Below are 24,683 nucleotides of genomic sequence, written 5' to 3'. Positions count from 1 at the left end.
TGACGCCATTAAAATGGGATCACAACCCACTTTGGGGTCTTGACCCACAGTTTGAGAACCATTGGACTAGGTGTATTCAGGATTCAGAACCTGGATTAATTTATATGGCGAATTCTATGTTGTCATGTTATTCCTTCAGCACTTAACACAGTCCAAGTTCCCAAATGGAGGCTTCAATTTGATACCCTTTCTTGCACTGAGTAATGCTTACACATATGACTAATGAACTGGCATCAACAGAACTAATCATAGGATAAAACGCTACTCAGTGTGAGTAAGAGTTGAAGATCAGGTAATTATATTGCCTACTATGAGTTCCTTTGTAGTTCCAATTAGCATTCTTCACTTTCTAGCCTAAACTGTGTTAACTATGGATTGTTAAATAGTTTCTGCACAGATGGCTGCATTTCCTTGGATGAAATAAATCCTACGTAAAGTTTTATATCAGCTTACATTTATAACTAACTTAGGGATACTTCAGGCATACAATGTATGTTCATCACTTAATAATTCCAGATTGTAGTTTGTTTTGGTTAAGTTTGAAACTTTGGCATCAGGTCTAGAAATTTTTTGGCACTCTAATATTCATTCCTTAATGCTATGAGCATAAGACCCATGGCAGAAAGTACAGTACATGTGTTTGGGGGGGCAATATTAGAGTGAGTAATTATAGCCATTTCATCTACCCATTTGTTTTTCAGAAGAACAAGTTATAAAATGAAGTTCTTCAGCAAGATATTTCCAAGTATTGAGGATGTTTCTTACCCTTGCTTGTCCAAGGTAGTCTTCATCCAGTAAGTACAGAGAAGCTTGTGGTACAATTCCACGCAGTAGCCTGGATGCATGGAAATATCTCTGAAAGCTTAACAGTCTTTTCACTTTTTTCTTGGTGCCAATTTCCCCTGAATGTGTTGTATCTGTGAAAAGTTGTAAGTACAAAAATCATCATGCTGGAGCTCAAGGACAATTTTCTCCATTGTTTAAAAAGAAAATGTTGAAAATTTCATAATGTTGTAAGTCTTCTCTTGGACTCACAAGAAAACAGTACTCTTACAGTGACATTCTTTGTAGATCAGATGCAGCAATAAAATATCTCTCTTAAGAGTGTGCATTCACAAGCTATACTTCAGCTTTAGAAATAACTGAAGTGTAGGTGTATTACCTTCCCAACTTTTTTAACGCTGTGAGGTAAACCTCAGGAAATCAGTGATGATGACATTCCTAGCTTTAGTTGATGATTCATGCTTCTAAATCCCTTTGGATTACAATGAAATTATACTTTGCAATTTGGAAATGTGACCGTCTGAAACTCTGGTCTACTTGATCTCTTTCTTAACAGAACTGAAACCAGAATGTGTTGTATTCAGAAATCAAAAGATCTCCATGTTAAGTTTCTGAATCTTCCAGCTGGAGCACCTGTTTGTTGCTCTTCCCTCCCTGCTATTCCCACATTTGCTGGGAAACCTTTTGCACCCAGTTTGGGGTCTAATGTTAGATCAGCCTAATAATGACCTCTTCAATGAGAGAGGCCAGGTGGTGAGATAATATCTTTTATTGGATCAACTTCTGTTGGTGAAAGAGACAAGCTTTTAAGCAGGGACAGAGCTCTGTGGAGCTCAAGAGTTTGTCTTTTTCATAAACAGAAATTGGCTCAATAAAAAAATATTAACTCATCCACCTTGCATCTTTCATATCCTAGGATGAACATGGCTACAAGACTATCCTCTTTAATGACATCTTCCTCGGATTTTATGTGATATTGTGTGTGGTTTTCCAAAAATTCAATTCTTCTCTTTCCCTCGTGGGTAGCGTATGAGCATGAACAGTACTCTTCATTGGTAAACAGTAAGTGAACCAGAGCCATTAGCCTCCATGCCATCCCCATAGTAAGATGTGTGACCCTAACATGTCCATTGTGAATCATCAGAGTTCAGTTGTTATGATCTGTAACAAGATCGCATGCTCTTCACTATATGCACCCAGAAGCTGGTGCTTATGAAAATTCAGCATTACTTCTTAATGAGTTCCCAGGCTATGATGGTGATATTTTTGTGTATAACCTTTGTAATACAATATGTTGGAGATCACTATAATGATACATTACCAGAAGAAGCACAGTTTCATTAGCAACCTAAAGCCCATGTATGGGACTTTTCAGAGCACAAAATCTAGTGCATGACCCATTTTTGCTGAAAAAGTTAAAATTGGCTGCCTACTCTGTCAAATTGTTTGGTGTTTCCCAATAACCAATCCCTGGGCAATGATGCTAAATTAAAGTTAAATTAAGAATAGAAAAAATTGAACTGATGTCAGGGAACATATAAAAGGAGGTATACCTTGTTCAGGTTGTGCAGCAGCTCTCTATTGACTACCAGAATGATTTTGTGTCTCTAGAATTTCATGTATGGATACATTTGAAAAGAAAAGTGAAATTGTTTTCATAAGGGAGAGACCATTGTTTGGCATTTATTTGACCCTATAGTTAGGAGTAACAGCCAAGTTTTCTATTAGAGAAATTAAAGTTCTTTAATTTGTGCATTTAATAGCACTTTGTATTTGTTTAATCAGTTTCAGTGTTTCCCTCTGTAGTCACTATAAGTTGAAAGGCCAAAAAAAAAAAATATATAGTAGTTAGAGGTGAGGTTTATTTTTTTTTTTTTAAAGATGGGGTTTACAAGGCATTTGCTGAAAACTGAGTGTGCTGTTTAGGGCAAGCCCATCATTATCTGAGTTAAACAGATGCACTGTACATCACTGAATTTTTTATGTAGAGAAGATTTTAGAAGACATGTATGTTCAGGGCATATCTTGCCATATTTTGCTATTTGTGCTGAGCATTAGTTCTACTGTCAAATTCAAATTTGATCTTTTCCATGTTTATGAACATTAAAAACATAAATTAAACACTTTCTGGCACTTTCTGGAGCGGTCTTTAGATACTAATCTTATAAAGTCTGCATTGGCGCTGCAAAGGAAAGACAAATTTTATAGGTGTGTGTTGGCTTAAATGCCAGGAATGTTGTTAAAATTTACATTTTGAGTGTTTCCTGGGTAGAATTTCCTTCTCATGTGATTCAATAGCCACCAAACCTCAGGACTACTGAAGGGCAGAAAATGAGCAAAGAAAAAATATATTTTGCTGAGGGCATTGAGTATGAGTTGCTGAATCCCTAAGTCATACCATTCTGCTGTACAGGGAGTTGTTCCAAAATATGGAATTGCAAAGTCACTGTAGTTTAAGTGCAACTGGAAACCCCAACTTGTCAAAAGAGCAAAAAGTAACAGCATTATTGTAGCAGCAATGATAGTTAACGCTTTTCACTTCGATTCACCAGTATCTGTCCAAATTCTATTGCTCATTTAAAAATTAGTCATTTCACGTTTTTTCTCTTTACTTTTTTAAACACTGCCTGTTGGGGATATGGTTATTGAAAGCCACAGCAGTTCTTGGGAAAGAGAATAGCATGTGGGAGGAGCTGAAGACTGGTTGTGGATTTCTTTTATATTGTGGTTTTTGATAAGTTGTTGGAGTCCAGAGCTCAGTTTCTAAATACACACACACAAAAAAGGGGGAGAGGAGCTTAATTCCAGGATTTAATTTAGGCTTAAATCCTTCCTCAGTCTCTTCTTCTTTCCATCTCCAATTTCTCTATTCCCATTTTTGCCTAGATTGAGTTACTATCTCAATCTCAGCTCACGTTTACAGGCACAGAAACATCAGTTTGTCCATTAAAGCTAGCAGTTCCAAAACTCCTTTCAACCAGATCTCCGTTTGACCTTTACTTTAAATGCAAGTGATTGTGAAATTGTCACCTTCCTTCCTTTTAATTTTGCTTCAGAAGTCAACTCTATGCCTTGTCAGTCCTGGAATGCCAGAGCAGAGAAACTGATATGGAGAGTGTGAGGGAAGTGGTATCACAGCAGCAATGAGGTTTGATTTGAGAGAGTCCATTATCCTTTGGATTAGCAGTGGCAGCCACAGAAAATAAGGGTAGGTACGTCTGCAATATAGATAAGTATACTAAAGAAAACACATCGGAGTGAAGCACTGTGAATCATGAATGCTTTCTTAATATTCAGGACAATTTTATTCACATTCATTGCCACTTGGCAATGTGAGCCACATTATGGCATGTGTAGAACATTTATGGCTTTCAGTAGGAGTTTTAAGGGAACATGGGTGGCAGTTTGCATCCCTGAGAGAATGCCTTTCTGCTCCAGAAGCATATTCTATTACAACGAATTATGAGAAAATGTATCTACAATAATCCATAAATCCTACCTGAATATATTTCCATTTTAATAAGAAGGAATCTATAATTTTTAATCCATGCCATGAGCTGAATTTTCAAACGTGTATTCTTTAACATGGAGTCCAAGGCCTACATTTGCATGCTCATGGATAGGCATGATCTGAGAGAGCCAAGATTTGAACATTTTGGCCTCTTTGGTTTAATCTATGTCAGTTTCATTTACTTTCTTTGGTTCACTTCTAAGCCAAAAAGAAATCTAATGAAACTGAGGGACAAAATGATGCTTAAAACAACATGAAGAGCTACATAGCAAAAGTGAAGGCATTCAGATTTAAGGCTAAAAATCTTGGTTACAGTTCACCAGTTGTGCAAATGACTATGACCTGTCTATGTGCCCCTATAACCAGTCTGAGTTAAGGATGATGGTCTTACATAAGTTAATGGAGGTTATACTGATTATACGATTTTTTTGTTTTCACTTATGGAATTTAACAGGTGCAAAGACTGTGAAATAGATCACATGAGGATTTTAAAACATAAGGGGCTCTTGCTCTCTGTTTGTACTTAGATTAAAATTAGTTATAATTCACAAAGGACTCAGTTCCTAATGTATTTATGCAGGTTTCTTTGCACTGCAACCATATGGTTATGAGCATTAGTTTGTTCTGTGAACAGCTGGCTTGGAAAAAAGGAAAATATTGACATTATGTGGCTGTGAAGGGACATGTAGGTGGGGATTTGGCAAGTATGTGCAGTTTTTGAAATAAAACTGAAATAAAGGTAGGAATGGCTTTTTATACTCATAAAACATATGGGATTTTGTCATGATCTTTATTTAATAATTCTAGCACCTTATGGATATTTTTGTGCTTATCCACAAAAGTGGCACATGTATGACTAGAAAGGGTACGCATCCACATTATATTGAAGTTTTGCCCAGCACTTTAGGTGGGGCATCCTTTTGATGTAGCTGGAACACAATGATCGTGTAAACACACACATTCACTCTGTTTTTTCAGCTCCAAAAAATACAGGCTACGTATGCTAAAGGAGATCCCTTTTAAAGGACAGTGCTAGTAGGTCCTTTATCCATTGTGTTTGGCAACATCCAGGATCGGATTAACTCTTCTGGGGGGCTGGAGCTATTACATTTTATGGGGCCTCCTAACCTCTGGGTCTGGGCAAACTATGTGGGATTCAGAGTGTGGGAGAGGGCTGTGGGTTGAGGCAAGGAATTGGGGTGCAATAAGGGACAAGGGCTCTGCCTGGGGATGTGGGCTCTGGGGTGGGGCTAGGGATGAAGGGTTTGGGGCATAGGAGAGGGCCCAGGGCTGGAGATTTGGGGTGGGGGGTGTACTGGAAGGAGGGCTGACAGACTTGCTGGTCCCCCGGGCCAGGTGTAGAGGAGTGGTTCCACACTCCTGGAAGGGGAGGGAGTTGAGTAGAAGGGGTAGTGCTGGGGTTTGCTTCTCCACACCAGCCCTTCAGCACTGCCCAGGGCTCCCACAGCAATTTAAAGGGCCCAGGGCTCTGACTGTCACTGCTGCTGCAGTAGTGCATCATCTAGGAGCCCCAGGCCTTTTGAATCAGGATTCCTGGCCAATTAGAGCTGTGGCAGTGGAGCCTGCAAGCAAAGGCACCACCAGGATGGATCTCCCTCCCCCAGAGCTCATGGCAATGTATCTTCAGATCAGCCGGAAAGGCAGCAATGCCTTCTCCCTCCAGGTCAGGATCAATAACGGGTAGGGGCTTCAGTGGTTGCAACGCAGGGCCCAGGGAGCCTTGCAAAAAGATCTGCGCTTTTGGTGGCTGAAATCTTTTGTGTCCCTACCTTCTGCCCCTGCTGTAGCTTGGGCCTAAAAAGCCCCTTTCTTAATCTGGCCCTGGCAATATCCTCCATAAATACAAAGCCTGTACATGACTGTACGATACTGGTTGACAGTTGAGTATTGCCTGTACCCCTCTTGTGTTTAATAAGCCATGAGGAATTGATAGTATCCTTCTTCCTCAAAACAAAGTGCCACTAGCAGCACTGAAGAAGAGTGAATAACATACTTCAGCTCTCTCTGTACATACTTTACCATCCACCTCCTATAAACACACTTTTATTTCAATGAGATTTTCAGAACTAGGAACTCTATCATCTTTCTGTGTTTTGTATCGCTGTGGTAGCATATGGGCATGTGTACCCAGCAAGCATATAAAAGGCAATAGGGAAGTGGTATTAACAAAGGGAGAAGGTGGCAGGGCAAGTTAACAACAAAAATGGTTATGTAAATCAACAGTACACAGAGACAAGATTAACTTCCACACCAGACACTGACTTTTCTACATTATTAGTATCACTTTAAAAAAAAAAAGAATAGATTTTTTTCTGCATTTAAACAAGTTCCATGAGTTTCCTTTGGTGATATCTTCTTTCTAGCTTGCACAGCATCTGAGTGTATAAGGAGGAGAGATTATTTGCCCCATTTCCTAGGGGAAAATAGTTATTTGAAAATTAATGAACCTAATTGCCTCAGAAACAATGTTCCACTCCTTTACCCAAGGATACTGCAGAAAGGTGCCTGTCATCATAAATCACATCTTTGACCTTTGACTCATATACAGCTTTTAAACCTGTCTTCTTGCAGCACTCCCATGGCCATCTGGATGTGTTATGCTTACCCTCTCCTATGCAAAGCAGGGTGAGAGGAGTAGTTGGTAGAGTGGAGAAAATGACTGCGCCTGCAGGAAGCATTTTTGGAGGTATGGTAGGAGAGAGAGAGGTAATATCTGGTGAACTGAGACACAACTGGACTTTACAAATTTTGGAGGTAACATCTTGCAATGCTGGACAACATGAAAACTGACATACTTTTATGGGTGGACACAGTTAATTTCTCTAGTGTAGATAAGGCCTCCATTAATGCATACCAAAGTTTTAGCTTAGATTTACATGTCCCTACTCCAGTCTTATCTTTTAGTGTAGTGTGCAAAAATGTTCCCCTTTCAAAGTTCTTCTATGAAATAAACAAGAGCATATCTGAAAGTGCTAACAATAGATAAATTGGTGTGTATTCTTATTACCTGTGTCCAAGGGCATATCATTGATTTCCCCCCCCCCCCCCCCCACACACACACTATTTAGGAGACAGCTGTAATTTTTTAAGGATGAGTGAACAGGCTCCATTTAAATAAGAACTAATCCAAAATTTGACACTAAACTTATTGCAAAGTTTTGGAAAAATGTTCATTTTCTCTCTGCATTGTGGTGTTTTTTTTCTTTCTTTCTATCTCTGCACTTCTTGGTTCAAGATCAGAGTAGAATTATTTAAGTTCTGAAAAAAAGTTACTTTCCCTGAGTTTCTGGCGTGACAGGAAGCATCAGAAAACATTTTAAGACAATTTGTTATTGCAAAGTTTCCACGCCAGCTTGGCAGACCTCAGACCATTTAGATAAAACATCCCAGTATGACCTTTGATCCTTTTAAGGTCTGCCTGTTGCTATTTTGGGAAACACTCGATTTAGGTTTGGTTTAAAAATACACTGGATTTTTATTCTTACTGTGGTTATCAAACCCAGGGCAAGGTTTCAATTTTACCACTTTGATTAGAGTAATATTTTATAAATCCCAATTAAAGAGATGAATAGTAATTTAACAAAATTGCTCATGCCACCTGCCATAAATATACTATGGTCATAAAATATTAGAGAGGATAACATTACACACTAAATAGGTGCTGTACTGGTATCTTGTAGATTTCAGTATCTTTGGAAATTCACGAGAGACTTTTGTGTCTTTTGCATTTAAGTCAGAATCTGGAGCTATCAGTAATAAACTCTGTTTTCATCTATAGACCATACTAACAATTGCAAATAAATTTCAACAACAAAAGTCTTCCAGAGGAGCACATCTCCCAATCCTCTTTTAAATGCTTGACATTTTAACTACATACAGTCTTTCTGAAGATACTTTAAAACTTTAGTATAGTGTAACAGTTGTCTTTAGGGCAGAGATTCTCATTTGTGATATGTTTTGTAGTCTGCCTAGCAAAATAAAGCCTACCTTGTTGCGACTATGCCAGTATCAAATAGCGTTCAAATTACTGTATTACAACAGCCAAGTTACAATTGATGAAATAATTACCAGCAAATAATTTATTCAGTACATTTGGCCTCCTCTTTGGCTTGCTGAATGTCCATGCAGAGGTCACAATATCCTGACACTTCTTGAGTAAATTTGACACATGCTTTTGTTTTTTCTATGCAGCTTGATTGTGAACAGATCACTGTCTATGCTCAAAGCTTAAGAGGTGCATATTAGTTGTGATTAGCTGTGTAAGTCAGTCATATATTTGATTGGATGAACACAACTCTTATAATTAAGGGAGAATATGAAGAAATCATCAAGGCTCTGAACTTTGTCCACAAGAGGTAGATAGTGAGCAAATTGGCTGAATTTTAGAAATTTTGTAATGTTTTCTTTTTAGGGGGCCATACATAGGAGCCCTGCATATCCACATATGGTGGAATGGATACCTGTGCAGGACTCTTCTCCCACTCTTACTCCCACTCCCGGTGGGCACGAGGGCAGGCCAGGCACTACGCTGCCAACAGGGAAAGGGTGCAACAAACTCTGCTTTAAATCTCATAGTCCCTGGTTTCGTGGTGCCTGCCTCTTTGCTGCACAACCTTGTACCCTCCTCACTCATCTGTGCTCCCACGCCCTCCCCTCCAGAATGTTTGCTGCATGGATGCAGATGCAAGTAAAATCCAGATTGCAGATTTTGGACCAGATGACAAGTTGAGCCGTGAAGATGCAGATTCACATTTTTGTATCCGTGCAAGGCTCTAGCCATACAGAACAAGATGCCCAAGCTCTCTGTTTTTCAAAAATTAGGGTACTGTACCTTTATTGGCCAGATTCAGAGTTTAACTCATATTGTTTTAATCACAGTCACACAAAGCAACTGTTTGAAAATGAAGGTGCCTACTTGCAAAAAAGATGTTCATCTCCTTGTCTGGCTAATTTAATTGATACTGTGCTAATGTTTTGAGGACAAGTTTTGGAATGCTGTCCTCTTATTGTGCCTAGTGAGGTCTTCTTCCAGATAAAACATTTGTTAAGGGATAATCACTTGAAGCAGCTCAATTTCCAACTGATCAAGTTCCCATGAAATCTTTGATGCTATTGAAAAAACACCAGTACTGGAGCTCGTCAACCCAAAATATATTTTCTCTGGGACATCTGAAATAGGACCACAGAACAGCTATAGAGATTTGATAAAATCCCAAATCCTGCACAAGAGTAAGTTGCAAAGGATTTAATGAAGTCACACATCCAAGGAGTCGTCAAAGATTAAATGCAAAATTAAGATACAACTAGGTTGTTTCTTGGGAATTCTGACTTGGCTAACTATCAAAGCCATTGTCAGGCAAAGAGTAGTTGTGAGGTCTTTGATTCAGATGTCTGTATATTATTAGAAGAGGTTATGATGTGTGCTGTTACGCACATTTCCACCAAGTGTTGTATTTTTTCCTATGAAATCTTCACCGCTTCAATCTTGTTTGTAGGGCAAGATATTCAAGATCTGTATTTTAAAAACTGCAATGTGGGCTACAGCTGATTACAGCTTGTGTGACAGGAAATTATTTTCCCCTTCCCCCTTTGAGGAAAAATCCACATACCATATTGCCATAATAATAGCAAACGCAGTTTTCATTTATCACCTTAATTAATCCTCCTCCCTGTTCATTAAGTAATTCAAAAAGTGTTTTCAATATTATCAAAACATCCTTTCCCTTCTTTATCAAGTAACAGAAGGTCAGGAAGGAAACAAACAATTCATTTGGAAACTCCTGTGTTAAAAGGGCATTATCCAGTGATGTAAGCTAGCATTTATGATAAAAAAAATTACAACCCTAGATTATGGAATAAACATCTGGATGTTTTTTAATTGCAGCAAAACCTGTCTGGGTTCAGTTTTAAAGGGTCCTCTGCAGTGTTCACAAAACAAAATGGCAGCATTTTGCTAGTGTGCATGTACACACTTACACTTACTTTCTGGGTTTCATTTTCTAAGTTTAAGGAAGTGCTAAAACTAAACAAACAGTATAAATGACTGAAAAATAAACTCTGCTTATTATCTACCTTGCCATTAATAATGTAGGGAAGATAATTTTTTAAATAGGATTCTTTTTAAATGTGTCCGTTCCTTTAAAGAAAGTGGAGAAACACAGATATTCAGTGACAGAGCCTATGTCTACACTTCAGAGTGTCCACACTACAAGCATGTTCTGGCACAAGAAAAGTACAGTAAATCGTAAGAATATGGGGCTTTTTGCTCAAGAGTTATTCCTCTTTCTGTGAGGAATAAGCCTTTTTGCGCAAGAGCTCTTGTGCAAAAAGGTACATGTGGATGGGCAACAGGGATATTTCTTCCACAAGAAACCCCTATGGCTAAAATGGCCATCAGAGCTTTCTTGCGAAAGACAGCGTTTACACTGCCATGGATGCTCTTGCACAAAAACACATAGCAGTGTGGACATGCTCAAGCACAAGAACTTTTGGTGCAAGAACTCTTGCACCAAAAATTTTTGTGCAGCCTGCAGTGTAGACGTAGACTGAGAGAGGAAGAATAGTTGAGCTTTAATAGAAAACAGAACTATCCATGCTAAGACAATATTACAGAATCCTAAATTCTCTTTCATGAATATCAGAGTCTCAGCAAATCCATAGGTGAATTTTAGGTTTCAGAGTTATTCTTGCCACCCACAGCAGAGAGGAACCAAACTGCTTTAGGAAGCTAAGTGTTCTTTCCAGTTGGAGGTGTCTGATGCGTAAGGCAAGGATTTTTTTTAGTGATGGCGAAAAACCTCAAAAGTTTTGGCCCTTTTTTCTCAAAAAGCATTCAGAGAGTGGGATGCTTATCTGAACCTCTTTAAGCTAGACAGTCCAGTAAGGCCATGAAACTTCCTCACAAGACTTTTAGCATTTCCTAGTTTCATCTGGGACAGAATTACCACTAGACAGGCCTCTCATGGTATTTCAGCACTTCCATTTCTTGTCACTGCCAAAGGCAACAAAATAAAAAGTTAACCAAGTTTTTTTTTTTAACTTCAAAATTTTGGAGTTCAGATCACAGAGATCTGGGTGAAGGTTCTCGTTGGATTTTATTTTATCTGGACCCTAACCAAAAGCTGTGGAATTTTTCAAAATCCAAACCTGGGGCTGAATCTGAATTTTACAAGTGGACCTTTATATTGCAGGACAAACTAAAACCAGAGATCTAAACATCCCCAATCTTTGAGATGGAGATCCAGATCTTGCCAATCCGAGTCCATAATTTATTGTACCAAACCTGACACTTTGCAGTTCTAGATCAACTTTCTTCTGAGGGTCTAAAAGTCCTTTGGAAATATTCAGTAAGCCTTAAAGATTGCCTGTAAGGCAGGTAAGGGAAACCTCCCCAAATGCCTTATCAAAAGCCAGCACTTTACACACAGGCAGACTGAGCTACAGAAAGGTTATTGGATGCCTAATGTCACTCAGTACATCAGTGGCCATGCCAGAGAGAGAAACCAATAGCGCTGAATGTCTCTTAAAGGCGGGATGTGGCTTAAATTCACAGATTAAGGTAAGTAAAGCCCTTCTTGTTAGACTAAACATCGTTAACACAATAATGTTAAAATCTCAGGTTGGGGAATGCACAGCACAAAGCAGCTGCTCTCATTTCTGGTGTGCCACCACATAAGTGCTCTTTAGACCTTGCAGATGCTTTCTGACTACTTATCAGTGATGCAAGGAATTTCCTCTTAATTTTTAATTAATACCATCAAGAAATGGACCATATCAGTCACCGACACAGCACATCATGGGATAATGAAACCAATTTAAATCACCACACAAGAGTCACTGGAAGGATCTGGTTCACTGACTGAGTAATTCAGTCAATCAGAAAAGTAAATAATTGCTGCCTTACTACTAAAGTCCTTTATTTCTGAAACCCAAACTATGCTTCTCTAAGGAAAATCAGATTAAGTTAATTTTCACTGCAAATGTGTGTGAAGGTCTGAATGCTGACACAATATAAGATTCAGATGATCTACTTTTCTGCAACTGCTTGTTTAGCTTGTGAAAAGCAATATGGCTCCTCAATGCCATCATGAAATTATCCAGAGTCAGTTTCAGATACAGGTCTGACCTGCAAAGTTCAGAGAGAAACTTCCTTATAATTTTTTGAGTTTTGGTTTAGCTCTAACGGTAGCCCATTTGTCTTTTCTGCTCTATGGTACGTCAACGCTCCTCCCGTTTATTCTTTTACTTCCATGAAGTTTTGGGGAAAGTTACATTTTTACAGTCAACTCCCACTTTTTTTAGATCACTTATCTAGCATGAAAAAAGAAAACAACTCTGATATTCTCTCTTGCACTCACTATTCCCATTTTAGGGTATGGTTGAATTATCATTTATGTCAAGGGGAAACTCCTTCCCCAATTCTCTTATTAACCTCCCTGAATAGAGCTGTCCAGACCTCACTGCCTTCAGTTTACATGACTTTTGCAAACAAACTATGGGTTTTGTTCATAGGCCCCCCCACAATAATGTAGCCCATGTTGCCTAGGCTACTCTGTTCTGGAGCCTCCCTCAGTTCAGCTAGCCAGGAGAAGTAGACAGCCTTCTGGTTTCGCTTCTGCAGGATGGGAAAGTAGATGGCCTACTTCACCTCATAAGAACCCTGAAATGAATGTGGGGACTGCAACCCCACCAGCCTCTCCTCACCACCTACACTGAGGGAGAGTGGTCTCATGAAAACCGTGGGTCAGAAATTTTTGCTGCTTACATTAATGCATATAGATTTAGCTGGTGTTATAGGCCCTTGCAAATTGTAGGAGCCCAGTCTAAGACAAGGACCCATACACAGCTATGCTAGAGCACAGGAATAAATTAGATGATGGCATGGGATCACCTGATCAACCACATCATTTAGATAAAAATGTTGTCCTCCACAAATCACCTTTTAAAGCCAAAGGTCACCAGCCCAGCTACAATTCAAGAAAAAGCATAAGGCTAGTATATACATTTGTAAGGGCAGAAACAAGAGGAACACTAAAGCCTTCACTCTACTACATTTGGGTGACAGAAAGAAGATGTATACAGAATCCTGATGGTAGTTGGCCCCCTGGCACCAAACTTCTATCTAATATAGATGGACATGGGAGGAATGTTTAGCCATCATCAAAGCTATTAGCTTAGTTTTGAGTCTTACCCCATAAGATCTATTTTCAGAATCAATGCAGTTTCCTTCTTCAAAAGGATTTTACAACATCTTTACTCATATATTTATTAAGCTAAAGAAGCCAAAAAACACACGGACAACCTTGATGCTAACCCATGCTGACCATGTTGGAAAAGAAATACATCTGAGTAACTGAAACTATAAATATAAAGACTGAATTTAATAATATTGTCTTATGTTAAATAGCAGTGACCTGAAATATTAATTGAAAAAATGTTCAAATCTTTCTTATTTTGAGTTGTCTAGCTAGAAGTTAAGTTCTATTTATTTGATTTTGTAGGAGTTAAATTTTGTAGAAATTATTGTGTTGTGCGTCTTTACTGATATGGACAATGTTTACATTAAAGTCTGTTCTGCCTTACTCTCTCATTTAGTGTAAGCACTATTTTAGTTGTAGATATGCTGCCTATTGGTTATACCCAAACAGGCAAGCATTTCATGGTGCCAAAACATTTCAATAGTATTAGTCCTGGCACTTTGTTTATTAGTATCACAAGATTATTCTGTTGACACTGCTTGTTCCCTTTTAAGAAGTTCAATAACCAGTGATCCTGCTGTACTTATAGTGCATCTTAAACATACAGGCCCCATTTAATGAGCATGAGTGAAGCTGAAATAAAGGTTTATGTACATCCCAGTCATAGATGTGCACAGTGAGTAATTTGCACATCAGTGCACTTTCTATGTAACACTAGTGATTAGTGTTTAATGCCGATATTCAACCTTTGGATAGAAACATTAACAAATTCTCATCAGTCCCTGAGAAGACAACAGTGAATACACAAACATCTGATTATGGTTCCCTCTGTATTTTCAAGAGTGCTTCTCTTTTCCATTCACGGAGGTCAAAGCTTTTTTCAGACTAAAATACATTTACATTTGGGGACTAAAGGGTGTATGCTTGACTCAGGTTAGCTAACCTACATTAACAAACACAGATGCAAATGACAGTAAAGACATGGGAGCTCAAGGAAGCAGCTCAAGTTAAGGCCTATATAGGAACATGCTTATAAACTCAAACTGGAAACTCGAGTTGGAAGCTGAGTTGCCATGTCTTCACTGCTGTTTTAACCCAAGACAGCTAATGGGGGTAGCTAATCAGAGTTAAGAACTCACCTTTGCAGTGTAGACATATCCTAAATAGATTAAAGAGGAACAAGAAAGAAAGAATAATCTTGAAATTTCCATGAGAGAGGACATATGGATTTGTTTTGTTACATTCAGCATCTGAAATGATGCAAAAATGCTGCTCTGTAAACTGGCAGGGATTCTCCTTTGAATTTGAAGATACAACATACAGAAAGACACCTCTTTGAAATTAGCTACGTGCGCTAGTAGGGTCGAGCTGAGCCATCACAACAGTACTTCTGCCTATGGTGACCCCCTCCTTTGGATCAAGCTGGCTCTTCCTGGATTGGAAGAACTAATCAGCAGGATTCAGTAGGAGAAATCCCTACCCCCTGAAAACTAGAACAGACAAGTTAAAAAATATAGCTTGAAAACATTTTTGTTGGGGGTAGGATGTCAAGAGCTTCATGGGAATAACAAATCAACTGAAAACAAAAATTAAATACTCCAGCAAAGTTAAATGTGAACATTTATTTGCTTCTATCGCTACATGAAAGAAAGCTGGGACAAAGGCATTTGCTCAGCAGCTGGTGTTCTTGTAAATTGATTTATAACCAGGGACAGATGAATTGGGTCTGATTAAACAAGTTGCAGCTTAGAATTCTGAGACGTTAGTTTTGGGCTCTTGAACATGCTTTTTTAAAATTTTAAGTACTTCTCCCTCCCTTCCAAGTGCCCTTTTGTACACCCTGATTCTTTGCTCTCTCTCACCTTCTGAGTACTGCAGTTAAGTTTCTAACTCATTCCTACTGCTGGATTCTAATTCCATCTGTTTTCCCCCCCAATACTTCACTTTTCTCCATACCTGATTGAACTGCGTATCTGCTAGACAGCCCATATCTTGGTATTTCAATGGCCTCAGCAGGTCTGATATCCTCTGGGCAAGTTTCTGGATTTCTCATGAATGATGTCTCCCTTGCTTCAGTCAGACAGCATTCTGAGACTATGTCTTCACTGCCAGCTTTTGCCAGCAGAGAGTATGCAAATGAAGCGCTGATTAGCATTGTCATGCTTCATTTGCATAATCTATTTGAGCCATTTTTGCATGAAAACAAGCAGTGTGGATGTTTCCTTTTTGTGCAAAAAGGAAATGTCCACACTGCTTGTTTTTGTGCCAAAACCCCTTGCGCAAAAATGGCTCGAATAGATAATGCAAATGAAGTGCAGCAAAATGCTAATCCGCGCTTCATTTGCCTACTCTCTGCTGGCAAAAGCTGGCTGTATAGACAAAGCCTAATGGACCTCTGACCTCAGCACTACCAGTGGTATACAAGGGTTGGTAGCAGTTGGTCTGGGCCAACACAGATGGCAGCAGAAAACTGATAACGATGATTCCAAAATTAACATCTTTACCAGATTGTAGCAACATTGTTAGCTTCCCTAAGGATCAGAGCTCTGAGTTTCCCCCTCTTCCAGTCCCACTTTTTTTCAGTTCTCCCATTCCCCAGATCCTAGGAGTTCTGGAAAGCAGTTAAGCAAGCAGGGTTTACAAGTTTAGTTTTGATAAATGTTTTTTAATGAAAAATGCAATCAATAGAGGATTAAAACTTTAAGCAGCTATTGGAGATCCAGTCTATTCTGATGAAGGCTGGAAAGAACTATTGTTTCAAAGATAAAATTCCAAAGTCCTACGCTATACAAGAGGTGGCTAAAGAATTGTGAGGGAATGTTTTATCTTAATCATCTTTATACATAGCCTGGATGCAATAACTGGGTCTCTCTCTAAAGGAGAGAAGACAGAAAAAGCCTTTTCATAGTTTGGATAATGGAGAGAGGTCAAGTAAAAAAGAAAAGGGACTTTTTTTTTAAGCTATGTCCTTCATTGTTTGCAATAGTGCTAGATTAATCACTTTAATAAAAATGAGGGTACAGCCATTTTTTCCACCCATGTTTGTTATAGGCCTGATCTAAAATCCAAGTCAATGGGAAGACTCATTTGGTTTGGGTAGTGGGTTCTAACTATTGGCAAAATGAATGTCACTGTAACATTCTGCTCCATGTGAGTTATGTTTTTCTCTTTGTGCCCAAAGAAAGGCTGAGAGGCTGCTAAAACGTTCAGATAACTGCTGTAATACCCCTATAGGTTGGACTTCCCTGGTCCAGCACCCTCGGGACCTGACTTGTTCTAGATGAGGGATTTTGCCAGACTAGGGGAGGTCATTTTTGGACTGCATAGACTTTAAGGTCAGAAAGGACCATTTTGATCATCTAGTCTGACCCACTGCACCATGCAGGCCACAGAATCTATCCCACCAATTGCTAGAATAATCCTTTCACCTATATCTCAGATAATGAAGTCCTTGAAATGATGGTTCAAAGACCCCAAGATGCAGAGAATCCTCCCGCTAGTGACCCGTGCCCCATGCTACAGAGGAAGGCAAAACACCTCCAGGGCCTCTGCCAATCTACTCTGGAAGAAAATTCCTTCCCGACCCCAAATATGGCGATCAGCTGAACCCTGAGCACGTGGGCAAGACTCACGAGCCAGACACCCAGAAAAAAGTTCTCTATAGCAACTCCTATCTTCCCACTATTGGCCTATTTACCACTGATAGTGAAAGGTCAGTTAATTGCCAAGATCATGTTACCTCATCAAACCATCCCCTTCATAAACCCATCTAGCTTTATCTTGAAGCCAGATAGGTCTTTTGCCCCCATTACTTCCCTTGGAAGGCTGTTCCAGAACTTCACTCCTCTGATGGTTAGAAACCTTTGCCTAATTTCGAGTCTAAACTTCCTAATAGCCAGTTTATATCCATTTGTTCTTGTGTCCACATTGGTATTGAGCTTAAATAATTCCTCTCCCTCCTTGGCATTTATCCCTCTAATATATTTAAAGAGAGTAATCATATCTCCCCTCAGCCTTCTTTTCGTTAAGGTAAACAAGCCAAGTTCCTTGAGTCTCCTTCCATAAGACAGGTTTTCCATTCCTCGGATCATCCTAGTGGCCCTTCTTTGTACCTGTTCCAGTTTGAATTCATCCTTCTTAAACATGGGAGACCAGAACTGCACACAGTATTCCAAATGAGGTCTCACCAATGCCTTGTATAACGGCACTAACACCTCCTTATCCCTACTGGAAATACCTCGCCTAATGCATCCCAAGACTATATTAGCCTTTTTCACGGCCATGTCACAATGACGGCTCATAGTCATCCTGTGATCAACCAGGACTCTGAGATCCTTCTCTTCCGTTACTTCCAACTGATGTGTCCCCAGCTTATAACTAAAATTCTTGTTATTAATCCCTAAATGCATAACCTTACACTTCTCAGTATTAAATTTCATCCTATTACTATTCCTCCAATTTACAAGATCATCCAGATCTTCCTGTATGATATCCTGATCTTTTTCTGAATTGGCAATACCTCCCAACTTTGTGTCATCCGCAAACTTTATTAGCACACTTCCACTTTTAGTGCCGAAGTCAGTAATAAAAAGATTAAATAATAATGGTCCCAGAACTGATCCCTGAGGAACTCCGCTAGTAACCTCTCTCCAGCCTGACAGTTCACCTTTCAGTGTTATTCGCTGTAGTCTCCCCTTTAACCAGTTCCTTATCCACCTCTCAATTTTCATATTGATCCCCATCTTTTCCAATTTGACCAATAATTCCCCATGTGGTACTGTATCAAATGCCTTACTGAAATCGAGGTAGATTAGATCCACTGCATTTCCTTTATCTAAAAAATCTGTTACTTTCTCAAAAAAGGAGATCAGGTTGGTTTGGCACGATCTACCTTTTGTAAATCCAGGTTGTAATTTGTCCCAATTGCCATTAACCTCAATGTCCCTAACTACTTTCTCCTTCAAAATTTTTTCCAAGACCTTGCATACTACAGATGTCAAGCTAACAGGCCTGTAGTTACCCGGGTCACTTTTTTTCCCTTTCTTAAAAATAGGAACTATATTAGCAATTCTCCAGTCAAATGGTACAACCCCTGAGTTTAGAGATTCATTAAAAATTTTTGCTAATGGACTTGCAATTTCATGTGCCAGTTCCTTTACTATTCTTGGCTGAAGATTATCTGGGCCCCCCGATTTACTCCCATTAAGATGTTCGAGTTTGGCTTCTACCTCTGATTTGGTAATATCTACCTCCATATCCTTATTCCCATTTGTTATGTTGCCATTATCCCTAAGCTCTTCATTAGCCTCATTAAATACTGAAGCAAAGTATTTGTTTAGATATTGGGCCATGCCTAGATTATCCTTAACCTCCACTCCATCCTCAGTGATTAGCGGTCCCACTTCCTCTTTTTTTGTTTTCTTCCTATTTATATGGCTATAAAGCCTTTTACTATTGGTTTTAATTCCCTTTGCAAGGTTCAACTTAACATAACTTTTAGCCTCTCTCACTTTGTCCCTACATGCTCGAACCTCAATAAGGTAGCTTTCTTTGCTGATCCCTCCCATCTTCCACTTGTTATATGCCTTCTGCTTTTTCTTAATCACCTCCCTGAGATTCTTGCTCCTCCAACTTGGTCTAAAACACCTACCTATACATTTTTTCCTCTTTCTTGGGATACAGGCTTCTGATAGCTTCTGCAACTTTAACTTAAAATAATCACAGGCCTCCTCCACTTTTAGATCCATAAATTCTTTAGTCCAATCCGCTTCCCTAACTAATTTCCTTAATTTATTAAAATTAGCCCTTTTGAAATCAAAAACCCTAGTCTCAGATTTATTTTTGTTTATCCTTCCATTTAGTTTGAACTGAATTATCTCATGATCACTCGAGCCAAGGCTGTCCCCTGCAACCATTTCTTCTATGACGTCCTCGCTACTCACCAAAACCAAATCTAAAATGGCTTCCCCTCTTGTTGGTTCAACAACTACTTGATGAAGGAATTCATCAGCTATTACATCTAGGAAAATCTGAGCCCTATTATTATTACCAGTATTTGTTCTCCAGTCTATATCTGGAAAACCACCCCCCGGCCTGGCTGCTAGCCTTCCCACCGGCTCCCCACCTCCTGCCGGCCCCACTGCCCTGCAGACCCCCCAGGCAGCCATCGCTGCTGGGACTCCCAACCCCATTGGGCAGTCCTGCTGCCATGTGTTGGGCAGCCCTGCCATGAGCTCCCTTCAGGTAGCCCATTGCCCTGGATCCCTGCAGAGATCCTTACTGCTGGCCCTCCACCGGCATTCTCTGGTCTGTCAACATCCAAGCCAGACCATGGTGGTTGATGGACCAGAGAATCCCAGTTAAGAGTATTTCAACCTGTACTAATGTATGTATTTATCTGACCAAATATGGACAATGGTCATTTAGCCAAAACATTTCATGCTCAAACATTGGGTGGGAACAATAGTATTATGGCAAGTATTAAGTTAAGAGTATGAGGAAAGCAGGGCATTGAATATGGTGCAATGATCCTTGGGCCATAGGCTTTTCATCTAAATTTAAAAACCAAAAAGTTTAAGTCCATTCCCAGTGGGAATTTAGTTGAGGGAGAGTTGCACTTACTGTTGAGAAGACGGAAGTCTATGTATGGATAGGAACCACGGCGCTCAGAGAGAACCACTGTCTGACCTCTCACCCGTGCATCTCCTGCAAAACAAACCCCCCACAGATATTAGAAGCGGTGTCCACCCTTTCTTATGTAATATTAACTATCCACATTCACAGAATCACAATCCTCTTCCAGGAAAGCCATGCTTCAAATACCATTTCATATGGGCTTCCCTGGAGAGCCAGTTAATACAGTACATCTCAACATTCAGATATGATGGGGTATAGCAGAAAAGATTTAGCCCTCCAATTGAACAGCTGCTCATCCAGTGAATAGACTCACATTTCTTCAGGAACATAATCGATGCCGAGAGGGTGATCAGCATTGCATGTAATGTAAGCAAGTGCATTCTGCCTTAAAGACCTCGTAGTCTAAACCACAGACACACAAATGCCGTCACCTTTACAAAAATTATTCATCAGTCTCCCAAATACAATGAAACTTGTTTTAAAATCATGATATTAGAACAGTTATTCATTTCATTTCCCTTTGTGTTTTTAAGATGTAGTCAGGTGATGTTTTCAAGATTTTCTTAGCAACAATGAAAGTTAGACGGGTTCATTAAAAAAACAAAAAACAAAACAACAACAAGCTGTGATACTCAAAAAAGCTAGCATGACACCAGGAGAAGAGGAGTTTAGGAAAGAAACTAAATATTAGCAGGTTTGGAATAAGATTGTGAGACTGGGCAACACTGCTCACATTGACAAGTGCCATATTATCTCCTCAAGCTGTACCACTGAAACTAATGAGACATGTTGGAGAGCAAAGTCCCATTAAGGTTGGGGAGAAGTGGCCAAATCAGCCCTAGAATACACAGTAGTGTGGAGAATATAGCTACATTCAGAGCAGTCTCCTTCTGAGTTTTTAATTTTTCTGTGAAGACTCCTGAGATCTCTAAAGAGAATTAGTCTACCTGCTCCTAATGTAACTGTACCAACATCTAACAGCAAATAACCTGTAACAGAGCACTGTGAAACAACAGAAATCCAAAGGACAAAAGTATGAAAACATGGCTTAGGGTTAACGAGCAAAGACGACAACTTCCTAGACCAACAGTGGCAGTAAACTGGTGTTGAATGCCGTTGATTGGCATGAGTCTTTTGGGTGTTGATTGAGCCCAAGAAGTTGATGTCTTTTCCCCTCTCCGTAGCATAACAAGAATTCCAAGTCATGCTGCAACCACTCTTGGTTAGAAAAAGGCACTGGGAAATATCTGAAATCATTATTTTTCAAGGATTATTGATGCTACCTTTAGAGAGGGCAAGTGTTTGATGGCTCATCTAGCTCTAGCTTGAGAATCTGTTACTTAATAAGCATGCCAGATGCCACCGAGCTCCTCTCCATCTCATTTTAGGGAAGGTTTCTGAGAATATGGTAGAAGGCTAACTCCAGCATCAGCTCATTTCCCATTTTTTTTTTTTTTTTTTTTTTTGAATCTTGGATTGAGAAAACACTTATGGGCTTCTCTACCCCAGTTAATTAAGTGTCAGTGCATTCAGAGGAAGGGCTAAAGAATGGTGAGAAGTCTACCGATAAAGCCAGGTATAGTCAGCAGACATGCATCAATATAAAGCATCGTTCCCTGGAGGTAAGCATTGTTTATTGCACATTGCCAGATTGTAGGTGTTTCTTTTTAAATCTTTGTCAGGCCCATCATCAATTCACTGAACCTTTCTACCTGCTGTATTAGTGATCAAATTGTGTGTACTAATGTGTCTGCCTGCTGGAGATTTGGAGCATGCTCCAGCTGGAGGGGACTGGTTTGGTCTCTATGTACAAATTTCATATGCCTGTGCCCTACAGCTCTCTAATCAGGACCGTGATCAAACTTGATTTCTACAAGGAGGAAGATCAGTGATGCTGCAAACGATTTGCTAGCTCTCTGGTGCAAACTTCCAGCAATTTGCCTTCAAGCTTAAAATAAAGCCAAATGGTTGTTCTTCACTTAATACAATTAGTTGTGTTTCATTTCAAACAGCTTTTTGTAGCAAAAAGGAAAACATTTGTGGAAACAGGACAGGACATTTTGACAGCTGCCATTCCAATCACTGCTCTATTTTCAGCGTGTTTCAAGGAGAACCAAATAAGGTGAGGGGAAATACAAAAAGTTGTTTTGCTTTTATTTTTTTCAGGCAGAAGTCATAGCATAGCACACTACCATGTCCAACGTTACACACACATGCCAGCTGCATGTTTGTCAGATCTAAAGGCTGGAGGCAGCTACTGGGCCCTCCAAAGGAGACATTTTCTCAATGAATCTTTTGCCCACTTGGCAGCTTACTTTGTCTCCTTGTAATAGCAATACATTTTAAAAAAAGCTTGTGCTAGGTAATAGGAGTGAATGTGACTTACTATATAATGGTCAGTAAGCGTGAAGACGTTGGCGGTGCTGACGCTTTACAGTTGCTAGAACATCAGCCGCATGACAACCAGAATCTGGCTGCAATTATCGGGTCACAATCCTTTCAAAGTGGGGAAAAGGGGCAAGACAGGAATGCAGTCACTATTACTGAGTGGCTGCTGCAAATGCAGTAAACAAGCAGAAGGAACCTTCCTTTTCCAAAAGTTGCTGTTTGAAATGCTGCAGGACTGAATTTCACCATGTAGGCAATTCACATTAGCAAGGAGAACAGATTGTAGCTATGACACAGTGACAAGGCTGCAGCATGCAACAGCAGCTGGGATCTGCCACAATGCAATTTAGTCTGTTTAATACATGGCTCCATGTAAGATTTTATGGATGACAACAATTCCCAGACTGCTAACAGTGTGGACCTGACTCAGCATTTCTCCAACTGCCATCTAAAGCCATCCAGGCTTTCAAATACCGTTTTATGAAAACTTCAGGTTTCAGATGGCAGCCCATCACTGTAGTATCTTGGCACCTTCTGCAAAGCATAGTATGGCAATAAAGAAGTCCCTACTGGACTGAGAGGAAGTTCTGGGTCTTCTACCTTTTGAGTTATACAAAGGATTTGGATTGCTGGAAAGGGAGAACAGGGTTTGTTGAAGATTTGAATGTTATCATCATGTTCACAAACATTTCAGTGCATGTTAGTTTCTGCACTGTACCGTGTCTGCTGTCAAGTGGCACTTTTCATGAAAGGATCTCGGAGTGCTGTATAAAGGAGGGTAAATATTGTGGTAACCCTACAAGGAGTTCCTGGAACTCTGGACTGGAACCCTGCAACCCAGTCTGAACCCAAAGGGAGCCAGTTACCAGCACTGGCTTTGGGTTGGCTCAGAAAACGAGACCATCTCAAGTGTGGGTTGGATGGGCTCTCATGGCCACCTTTTACCCCTGGGATCAGCCCAGCATTAGCTGCAGGACATGGCACTCCTGCCAGCCCCTGCACTGTGTATGCTGCAGAGAAAGTTCTCTAAAGAGGCACAGTGCAGGAGGCAGTGGGATGGCACTGGCTAAGGTTCCGCAGAAAGGGCTAGGGAGGTCAGGTCAGAAAATAACTCAACCCCCTTGGGCTCAGGTCTGGTTTTGGTCTGGGTCAGGCTTAACACGTAAGGCCAAGCAGAGCTGTGTGATGGAGGGCCTCTATGGGGTCCTACTGCAACATACAGAAACATTTATGTGCATAGAGTTCAGTGCATAACAAATGGGTCAAGCTAGATGGCTGCCTCAGTCTCGCCAACACATCACTACCATCTTTCCTGCACACAGACCATCCGTGTCTTGTTTCACTATAGTTGTTCTTATGCACTGACGTCCTGATGCACACAAGAACTTCCACCGCCAGCATACAACAATAAAGGCTGCAAGAGCCCTTGGTTACCATTTTCCAGCATGCGTGGAGTCGGGGCTCTAGTCAGAAGGGACAAGAAATGTACCAGGGAGGCTTCTGCATAGGGTGATCTGGCCAAACAGCTTGCCGGGCCAGGACCGAGTCAGGATGCTCAGCTCCTCAGAGGAAGGGGAGAGCCTGACTCAAAAGCACAGACTCGTTTCCATGTCAGGTCTGGGGTTTGACTTTGGGGAGCTGAGGAGAGAGAAGCCAAACAGCTCAAGCAAGGAGTGTCTGAGTAACACCCCACCTGACAAAGGGAGTCTTTGAATGCTGTGGGATCTAGTGCATTGGTCAGGTAGTTCCAGCCCTGTAGAGATCAGTGTCCAGAGCGGCAGAGATCTAATCCAGAATGGGCTATCTGGAGCCAGCCAAGGCCTCCACAGAACTCCAGACCAAGAAGCCTAAGAGGATCCTGCCTCAGCCAGGCAGCCAGTGTTCACAGCATTGTAATGCGTGTTTCCAGACTCTTCCCTAGTGGGTCAGCCTGTGGGCAGGGTTGTGAGTGGTGGGAGGTGAGAAACGGGTTGAATTAAATATGTATTAGTTAATACTATTTTCTTCCCAGGTCCTATTTTACTGTTGCCCACAAAGTTCATCTGTGTTACACTGTTATTTTCAGGTGTGTCACTTCTTTGCCAGGGTTTGCATCACAGGCGCTGACTTCCTTTTCCCTCTGGGCTCTCCACCCCAAATCCACTTTT

General features: G+C 40.3%; 1 protein-coding gene across 7 annotated transcripts in view; it reads right to left on the bottom strand.

The window, feature by feature from the left end:
* The window catches only part of PDE7B (phosphodiesterase 7B), a 262,403-nt gene that overhangs the window by 37,172 nt on the left and 200,548 nt on the right, over window positions 1-24,683 (bottom strand). For all 7 annotated transcript variants that reach the window (XM_014573966.4, XM_075924239.2, XM_075924240.2 and 4 more), the window contains 2 exons: window positions 20,134-20,217; window positions 766-917 (listed from right to left, as the gene is read on the bottom strand). In XM_014573966.4, coding sequence (XP_014429452.1) covers window positions 766-917; window positions 20,134-20,217 — 236 coding nt within the window. The remainder of the gene's footprint in view (window positions 1-765; window positions 918-20,133; window positions 20,218-24,683) is intronic.

This window comes from Pelodiscus sinensis, chromosome 3 (assembly GCF_052426305.1).
Source record: "Pelodiscus sinensis isolate ZL-2025 chromosome 3, ASM5242630v1, whole genome shotgun sequence".
NCBI lineage: Eukaryota > Metazoa > Chordata > Testudines > Trionychidae > Pelodiscus > Pelodiscus sinensis.
This window is presented reverse-complemented; position numbering and strand designations above follow the sequence as displayed.